The sequence below is a fragment of the Selaginella moellendorffii genome, unplaced genomic scaffold (genome assembly GCF_000143415.4).
Source record: "Selaginella moellendorffii unplaced genomic scaffold, v1.0 SELMOscaffold_12, whole genome shotgun sequence".
NCBI lineage: Eukaryota > Viridiplantae > Streptophyta > Lycopodiopsida > Selaginellales > Selaginellaceae > Selaginella > Selaginella moellendorffii.
In genome coordinates, this window is record NW_003314273.1 from 1,286,053 (window position 1) to 1,295,407 (window position 9,355).

Genomic DNA, 9,355 nt, shown 5'->3' on the forward strand with positions numbered 1-9,355 from the left:
TTGATTAATGTTGTTAGGGTGTCCCTTCCAGAACACCAATGGCCGATGCAGACGCAGGCAACATGAAGTTGAGGCTCTATCTTGGACAACACGAAAGCCTAAGACTGAAACGGGCTAAAACTATGGAGCCACAGTATGCTGAGCTTACCATTGTTCAGAAGGAAGTCAAAGGCATTCAATTCATGAGCAAGAAAGCGTTAACCCCCGATTTCGAGGATATGAAAAAGACAAAAATGAGCAGCCACGGGATACCTGCAGATCTTATTCCAGAACTTATTGCACGAAGAGCTCGAAGTGCAAGCAGTGGTCCTGCATCTAAAAGTCATCATTTAGACTTTTGGGAAAAACATCGGCAGGGCACCAGCAGCAGTGAAAATATTTCAATGGATTCCTGGTGTCCTGTCCGTGGTCCAACCAGTCCAATGAGCAGTAGATGTTCATCTCCTAGACGGTCCCAGAAACGTCCAATGACCGGTGGCTCAGTTTCATGGAAGAGCAAGAGAGGTAGATTCGCTGAAGCATTTCCAGGACAAGAAACCGGGTCTTTTTATGAATGGATGCCTTTTCTCCGTATCCTTTTTAGCTTTTGATTCTCATGCTTCAAGATTCCTTCACTGTCTGTCAAAACAGAGCTCCTGAAAGGAAATCCAGACTATCCAGAGTTTGTTTACTTGCAGCCGTCAAAAAATTGCGCTTCTTCAGCATTTGACCCCTATGAACTTCAAATTGTGAGTCATAATGAGCTTGATAGCCCTTACTATTATACAATGAGCGGTGCAGGAGTGACATTGTTTAGAGATACCGATGCAGGTGAAAATCCCTTCTTCTGCAAATGTTCACTTAAGATCTCAATTCATATGCAGAATTTTCTCAGCTGCACGAATGGGAGCAAGAGTATGCATCTTATAAATGTGTTATGAAACTCAATGTGTTTCGACAGGTACGACTGCCAACATTGCGATCATTTGGTTAAATTATAACTGCAGTACAAATTATGGAAAAGCTTTGCAATCTGGAGACATTTTGTAAGAAGAAAGGTCCAGGGCGTCTCAAAAAAATCGTTGAAAAAACAGCTATTCACAATCAACATTGTTTTGCAAAAGGTCCTTTTGAGAGTTCGTGAGGTAATATTCAGCGATCAGATTAAGAGTGTGACTATATTTTGCTCTTTTGTTATTGCAGATGCTGGTAGATCTTGATCCGCTGCGGTATTATAAGCTTGACAACGAAAATCCATATACACTGCAGCAGTATGTTCAAGTGCAAGAATCGCAACGTGATGAGTTAACCAAGAAATTTCAACAGGTTATTTTTCTCGTGTCCACATGTAAACAATGCAATGTAGCCTTCCCACAGGTTGCATGCGATATAATGACAACGCTCAAGGATGGTTGTTGTGCATCTCTTAGTCTTATCGATGAAGAAATCATGGGACGCCAACATATTGAAACTGACAGTCTGCCAGCAACAATATCAGGGGAGGGTACAAGTGGACCGGCACCTTCTAAGAAAAGAAGCTCAGGGGCTAAACTAGCAAGCGTAGCAGCAAAGTGGAAAATGGACAAAGAAAAACAGATGGAAGAGAAGGAGAATCAAGAGAGGTTCAAGTTTGCAATTGCGGCAGCAAAAAGAAATGCCAAGTTTAGGCTTTTGAACTTCTTGCGGCTTGTGGACTACATGATCAGTGACATGCTTCGAGGAATTCTATTAAAATCCACGGGCGAGCTTATGTACAGGGTGGCTCATTCTACTGTTAAGCACATGGTGCCACTTCCGAATCAAAACGAGGCATCTCCTCTAAAGAGGCGAGGATCTGCCACAGGTTTCGCAACAAAGAACCCACCCATCAGCGTAACTGTGTACGAGGTGGATCTTGTCTTGGAAGCTGACGAGATTCTTTTATTGCCTTCATATGCAACTTTTGAGCAGAAGGCAAGACGCTTGTAAAATATATTATTAACAGCAGTGCTAATACCTTTTTTAACTGCAGCTCGGACATCATCTTCGAAGTATTGTCAGAAGAATCAAATCCCTTAAAAGGCTGATCTATATTCCCGATCTTGATGACGTTGTGGAAAAAGGTAACATGGAGATTGGGGACAACCCATCCACGTACATGGATCTCATTGGTGAAAGCGAAGTTAACAGCGCCAGTGGCGGAATAAATACTTCCATTAACCTTGCATACCAGGTCACAAATGCATATCTAGCATTCAGTACAAAACCTGAAAGCTTCTTTGCAGGATGCGGAACAACGAAACCTGGAATATTCCATGTTTGTGGAGCTTTATGTGCACAATAAGAGCTTTAGTATTGGAAAAATGGAGCACGAGGTGGGTAGGGTTTGCAAATGTTTTCTAGAGTGCCAATTGGTATATTTATCAGCTGAAAGAGAAGAAACGAGACATAGAAGTTTTTCGTTCCGACATGGACTTGTTCTTACAACAAATTCAGGACATCAATGCACTTCCATCCTACAATGACGTGGTGGGTGCTAGTTCTGCATTGGTTGTAACCAGTGCATTTCAGATATGTTTCAGGGTATCCTACGTGTCAGTAACGTTAAACTAAAAAGTCAGCTTCTTCCTTCCCCTCAAAGAGCACTTCAAGCAGTGTTTACTTTGCTTCCTCAACTGGGATTTCGACTATATCAGGTATTACCAACAAGCTTCATGAAAATTCTATCGTGTCATTTGGTTTGCAGGACTTTATTGGGGAGATACACAACGCCACAAAGAAGCTTCTTGTCAAACCCCTGAAGGTTGACGATTTTGTAGAAATTGCTAGTTTTCTTCAGGTACTCTGTTTTGTAAAGACATTATTACCACTATAACAGCTGTGCTTCTCGGCCAGACTATGCAAGAGAGAGTTGATTTCAATGAAGAAAGATTTTCAGTTATCAAGGGCTACTATCAGCTCATGGACGAATATAAGGTCCCGGTTCCCGAGCTAGAATATGCATCATATCAAATGATGGCAGCTGATTTTAATGCCTGCAAAGATGCCATGGTTTCTGCTGAAGAAGGAAAGGTTGACAACGTGAAGATTTTCAGCGCTGAACTTCTGAAACAGCTAGACCAACTTAAGATAGACGTTGCAGCTATTAAACAAGAAGCCCAAGATGACATGATTCTGAACGACAGTACGCATGGATTTGACTGGTTCTTCTGACCATTTGTAATCCTATGATATGCAGGCTCTGAAATGGAGGCGGTTTTGGCATACGTACGAAAGTTGTCAAGGGATATTGGAGCCAAGAAAGCTCACTTTCAAAAGATCAATAATTATCAGAAAATTTTTCAGGTGGAAGAGACACGATGGGATGAGCTTCACGATGTTGTTGACGAAGTTGAAATGAAACATGCTTTATGGGCAGGTCTTGAGGATTTGGGAATCAAATCACAACAGTGGTCGTCGATTCATTTTGAGAGACTCGACGTTGAAGAGCTCGAGGAGATTATAACAAAGTAGCCTTTCTGTTGTCTTCAAATTAAATTTTTTATAAGTTTTGATGAAATTCAGGTACTCTAAATTATCGGTCAAGCTCGAAAGAGGACTCCTGCCTAACAAAGTGGTTGGTCGCCTGAGGAGTATAGTGGACGAGTTTCGGCTGACACTGCCTGTGATACAAAATCTCAGGAACAAAGCACTGAAGGATAGGCATTATAAGAAAATTGAAAACGAGCTTGGTCAAAAGGTACATCTAAACGATTCTTATGGAACTGATAATTCACGAACAAACAGCTTGTTAGGGACGCAACTTTTACGCTGGGAAAGCTTCTGGACTTGAAAGTTATGGAGCATAAAGGGGCTATTGGTAATATATCCAATGAAGCCACGCAAGAAGCAGCATTAGAAGAGCTGCTTCAAAAAGTGCAACAAAAGGTAGTTTTTGACTCCTTTATAGCGGACATTGATGCTAACGAAAGCATTTCCAGTGGACAAGCATCGAGTTCGTTGTGAAACCGTACAAAGAAATGAAGGATGTCTACGTTCTTGGAGGAGTTGATGAGGTTATTGTTGCACTCGAGGATTCAATGGTCACCATGAACACCGTTACATCCTCTAGGTATACATTGTCTTTGATTTTAGAAATAACTTATCCATAGATCCACCTCAGATACGTTGCAGGAATACGGACCGAAGTGGAAAAACTTGAAAATCAGCTTAAACATTTTGGAAAAGTTCTTGATGAATGGATGGATTGTCAAAAGCAGTGGATGTATTTAGAGAGCATATTTAGTGCTCCAGATATTCAAAGGCAGCTTCCGAATGAGAGCAAGGCATTCATTGCTGTTGATAAGCAGTTTAAAGAAATTATGAAACGAACTCACGATAGGTATCAGTGGTTCTCTGTTAATGGTCACATTAATGTTTGTACTTTGTGGCAGACCAACTGCTCTTCAAGCAGGTTCAACACCCATTATTTTAGAAACATTTCAAAAGAGTAATGAAACACTTGAAAAAATACAAAAAAATTTGGAGGACTATCTTGAAACTAAACGCATGGCATTTCCACGATTTTATTTCTTGTCAAACGATGAATTACTGGAAATACTTGCACAAACACGAAACGTCCAAGCCGTTCAACCACACATGTCGAAGTGCTTTGGTAGTATCTCTTTGTCGAAGTAGAATAGCTTGACATGAGTTCTTTGCAGACGGCATTAGACGCCTTGATTTTGGTGAAGATCCAAAAAGTATCGATATATACGCAATGATTTCGAGTGAAGGCGAAAGAATATTACTTGGAAGGAACCTTAAAGCCCGTGGAAACGTGGAAAATTGGCTAACATCAGTGGAGCAAAACATGGTTACCAGTCTCCGCAGGTTTGCTTCACCTTTTGCCAACACGGAAATGTGCCTCTTTGGTTGACTTGAGACTGTTTCTTATAGAATGGCAAAGCTTGCACACATGGATTATGCTAAAAAGGAAAGGAAAGTATGGGTACTAAAGCATCCAGCGCAGCTAGTGATTATGATAAGTTCAATTTACTGGTGCCATGGTGTAGAGTCATGTTTGAATGCAGAGGACGTGGAAGGCACACTCGGCAAATTTAAGGATAAGTGTATTAAACAGTTGGAGGATTTGTCCGAGCTTGTAAGGGGCGAGCTTTTACCACTTGAAAGAAGGATATTAACAGCTCTTATTACAATAGATGTGCATGCTCGGGATATTGTTGACGACATGGTCATGTAAGATTGTCTAATGATTAGCTTTCAAAACATTCGATTATTGATGCAGAAACAAAATCTTCAAGTTCACAGACTTTGGGTGGCAAATGCAACTACGCTACTATTGGGATGACATTTTGGACGATTGCATTGTGCGCCAGACGAATGCTAGATTTATTTACGCCTACGAGTATCTGGGGGCCCAACCGAGGCTTGTCATCACTCCGTTGACCGACCGCTGCTACATGACATTGACCGGTGCATTGCACTTAAAGCTTGGTGGGGCTCCAGCAGGACCAGCCGGCACTGGTAAAACAGAAACAACAAAAGATCTCGGAAAAGCTCTTGGCATTCAGTGTGTAGTTTTTAATTGCGGTGACAACTTGGATTACAAGGTGAAACCTCCTTTCACTCATTTTTTCTTAACTTCTGGTTATTTTCCCTTTAGTTCATGGGCAAGTTTTTTGCTGGTCTTGCACAATGTGGAGCATGGGCCTGCTTTGACGAGTTCAATCGGATCGACATTGAAGTGCTGTCTGTGGTGGCACAACAGCTATTGACAATACAGAACGCTCTTAAGGCAGGTGTTACCCGTTTCAACTTTGAAGGACGTGAAATAAAGCTTTTGCCCACTTGCGGTGTATTTATCACTATGAATCCGGGATATGCCGGCAGGACAGAGCTGCCGGACAACTTGAAAGTGTTATTCAGACCCGTTTCAATGATGATTCCGGACTATGCACTAGTTGCGGAGGTAATGCTCTTTTCTGAAGGATTTGCAAACGCCAAGATACTGTCTAGAAAAATGGTGAAGCTCTACAAGCTCTCTAGCGAACAGCTTAGCCAGCAAGACCATTATGATTTTGGAATGAGGGCCGTCAAGTCAGTGCTTGTGATGGCAGGGTCTCTGAAAAGAGCAAATCCCACTCTGGACGAGGACGTCGTTCTAATTCGTGCATTTAAGGACAGTAACCTTCCCAAGTTTCTAGCTCAGGACGTTCATCTTTTTCTTGCTATTATTAGCGACCTTTTCCCTGGAGTGGTCATCCCAGAACAAGATTTTGGCGATCTCCAGGCCTCTATTGAGAAGTGTCTAGTAGAAGCTGGACTTCAACCAGTACCAGCTTATGTTATTAAGGTCATTCAGCTGTATGAGACAATGAATGTGAGATTTGGGGTGATGGCTGTCGGTCCCACAGGTGGAGGCAAAACTTCGTGCTACAAAACACTACAGTTAGCTATGACCAAGCTCCGGATTGCGAAGCATACGAACCAATCATTTCAAATCACTCACTCTTACGTTCTCAATCCCAAGTGTATAAAGATGGGTGAGCTCTATGGAGAGTACAACCTTATGACAAACGAGTGGACTGATGGTCTTGCCAGTACAATAATGAGAATGTGCGTGGCTGATACAACGATGGAGAGAAAGTGGGTTGTTTTTGATGGGCCAGTTGATGCCATATGGATAGAAAACATGAACACCGTACTTGACGACAACTGTATTTTGTGTCTGCCCAACGGAGAACGTATTAAATTAAATCCGACCACAATGAGAATGTTGTTTGAAGTACAGGACCTGGCTGTGGCATCTCCTGCAACTGTGAGTAGATGTGGGATGGTTTATGTCCCTCCTGAAGAGCTTGGATGGCGTCCATATGTCATGTCGTGGATGCAGAGATTGCCCAAAGCTTGGAACGTCACACCTGAAGACATTCCAGAGCCTGTTACCGAGCTTATATGGAAAAATTTCGATACGTATGTTGACATGGGACTCAAATTTCTACGAGTAGAGTGCATGGAAAACATTTCTTCCGTTGATATTAATATTGTTACGAGCTGTTGCTGCTTCTTTCAGGCCCTGGTTCATCCAGCGAGGCAACTTAACTTAAAGGCAAACATGGAGTTAGTTGGGCCAGCAATCAACAAAATATTTGCCTTTTCGTTCGTGTGGGCGATTGGAGGCAACATAAACCATCTTTGTGTTGATAAGTTTGACGTTTTTTATCGAGCCGAGATGGAAGTCCTTGCATCTTTCCCCGGCGGAGGAAGTGTTTTTGAATACTTTGTCAGCATGAAGGAACAAAATTTTGCACCCTGGGACGATATTGTACCCAAGTTCAAGTTCACCCCAGGAGCTCCTTTTTTTACGCTCATGGTGCCTACTCAAGACAGCACGAGGATGGGCTTTTTGATGGAAGTAAATTTGGAGGTAGATCGAGCAGTGTTGTTTCAGGGCGTCTCTGGAGCAGGAAAGAGTGCTATTATTTACGACCTTTTGAATAGGTTACGTGAAAACAAAAACTATGTGTCGATAGTTCTTAACTTCAGTGCTCAGACAACGAGTATTGCTACCCAGGCAGGCACATTTTCTTTCTTTTCATTAGTTATGACTGTCCTCAACCTTGGTTTTTCCTGTAGGAAGCTATTGAAAGTAAACTAGAAAAAAAGCGGAAAACGCGATATGGAGCACCAGTCGGGAAAAAAATTGTTTGCTTTGTTGATGATGTTAACATGCCAGCAAAGGAACGCTATGGAGCTCAACCTCCCATTGAGCTTCTCCGGCAGTTCCTTGACTTTAAAGGATTTTATGACCGGCTGCAGTTATTTTGGAAGGACATTGAGGATATGACTTTAGTCTCTGCATGTGCACCCCCAGGGGGTGGAAGGAACGAAGTGAGTCATAAAAAGTCCTTTATGTTATTTTCCATCTGAGCCCTCCCTTGCAGGTTACGCCTAGATACTTCAGGCACTTTACAATGTTATGTGTTCAACCTCCCTCGGAGACTGCTTTACGCACCATCTTTGGTGCCATTTTAGGTGGATTCTTGCAGCTCTTCTCTGCAGAATGCAAGCAATATCAGAAGCCGATAGTAGAGTGCACAATCGAAGTTTATGTCCGAATGAGCCAAGAACTTCTTCCAACACCCGCGAAGTCCCACTACACTTTCAACCTTCGCGACGTGTCAAAGGTTTTTCAGGTGCAGTCCTGGGGAAATACTGCCTTGGATATAACAAGCGTCTGACTTTGCAGGGCATCCTGATGGTTAAGCCTGGCGATTGTAACACAAAAAAAGCTCTTCGTGGCCTGTGGGTGCATGAGTGCATGCGAGTGTTTCACGATCGGCTTATCAATGCAGAGGACAGAAGCTATTTTACACAGATGCTCCATGATCTCATGAAGAGAAGCCTTGAAGAAAATGCGACGCACAAAGAAGTTTTTGAGGATAAGACTTTGATGTATGGAGATTACTTAAGGCCAGGGGTTGCACCTGAGGATCGTAGATATGAGCTGGTAAGCACTATAAAATTGACAGTAAGATAACAAATATCTATCATAGGTTCAAGATCCACCAAAACTTGGACTCCTTTTCAAGGATTATCTGGAGGACTACAATATGACCACAACGAACATCATGAGGCTAGTATTTTTTAAGGATGCCATTGAGCATGTCTCCCGCATTGCTAGGATACTAAGGCAACCTCGAGGAAACGCTATGCTTGTGGGTGTTGGAGGTTCCGGGAAGCAGAGCCTTACGCGGTTTGCAGCATTTCTTGCGGAATTTAAGTGCTTTCAGATTGAACTTAAAAAGGGATACAACATGAATGATTTTAGGGAGGATCTCAAGAAGCTCTATAAGCTTACAGGTAAGAGTAAGTCCTTCAGGAGTGATAATTCAGCCTCATCCTTCAGGTGTCGAAGGCAACTCAGCCGTATTCTTGTTCACCGACACACAAATAGTTAATGAGGGGTTTGTCGAGGATATAAACAATCTGCTTAATTCTGGAGAGGTTCCTGGATTATATGCTTCGGACGAAAAGGACCGGATATCGGCAGATATGCGTGAGCATGTGAGCAAACTGGGACTGCCAGAGACGAAAGACGTCCTATATTCTTCTTTTATAAACCGCACAAGGGATAACCTTCACGTTGTGCTATGCATGAGTCCTATTGGTGACGCCTTCAGAGCAAGATGCCGTCAGTTTCCTTCGCTAATCAATTGCTGCACCATCGACTGGTTCAACAAGTGGCCCGAAGAAGCATTATTGTCCGTTAGTCAACATTTTTTGGCTCCTGTTGATCTGTCTTCAGACGAGGTATCAAATAATAATGTTAAACCTTTCTATATTGATAGTTTTTACTCAGATTAGGGCCAAGGTTGCCAAAATTTGTGTAGAG

General features: G+C 42.5%; 1 protein-coding gene across 1 annotated transcript in view; it reads left to right on the forward strand.

Annotated features, from left to right (window-relative positions):
* Positions 1 to 38: 38 nt before the first annotated feature.
* Positions 39 to 9,355, forward strand: part of LOC9660590 (dynein heavy chain 6, axonemal) — a 14,353-nt gene continuing 5,036 nt past the window's right edge. Inside the window, exons 1-22 of the mRNA XM_024674466.1 lie at positions 39 to 504; positions 864 to 940; positions 1,183 to 1,932; positions 2,244 to 2,333; positions 2,520 to 2,654; positions 2,854 to 3,142; positions 3,197 to 3,467; positions 3,523 to 3,697; positions 3,745 to 3,885; positions 3,939 to 4,069; positions 4,121 to 4,339; positions 4,392 to 4,612; positions 4,662 to 4,830; positions 4,897 to 5,196; positions 5,246 to 5,570; positions 5,624 to 7,538; positions 7,601 to 7,851; positions 7,905 to 8,156; positions 8,210 to 8,470; positions 8,517 to 8,823; positions 8,870 to 9,273; positions 9,323 to 9,351. Of these exons, the coding sequence (XP_024530234.1) occupies positions 39 to 504; positions 864 to 940; positions 1,183 to 1,932; positions 2,244 to 2,333; positions 2,520 to 2,654; positions 2,854 to 3,142; positions 3,197 to 3,467; positions 3,523 to 3,697; positions 3,745 to 3,885; positions 3,939 to 4,069; positions 4,121 to 4,339; positions 4,392 to 4,612; positions 4,662 to 4,830; positions 4,897 to 5,196; positions 5,246 to 5,570; positions 5,624 to 7,538; positions 7,601 to 7,851; positions 7,905 to 8,156; positions 8,210 to 8,470; positions 8,517 to 8,823; positions 8,870 to 9,273; positions 9,323 to 9,351 (7,178 nt within the window). The remainder of the gene's footprint in view (positions 505 to 863; positions 941 to 1,182; positions 1,933 to 2,243; positions 2,334 to 2,519; positions 2,655 to 2,853; positions 3,143 to 3,196; positions 3,468 to 3,522; positions 3,698 to 3,744; positions 3,886 to 3,938; positions 4,070 to 4,120; positions 4,340 to 4,391; positions 4,613 to 4,661; positions 4,831 to 4,896; positions 5,197 to 5,245; positions 5,571 to 5,623; positions 7,539 to 7,600; positions 7,852 to 7,904; positions 8,157 to 8,209; positions 8,471 to 8,516; positions 8,824 to 8,869; positions 9,274 to 9,322; positions 9,352 to 9,355) is intronic.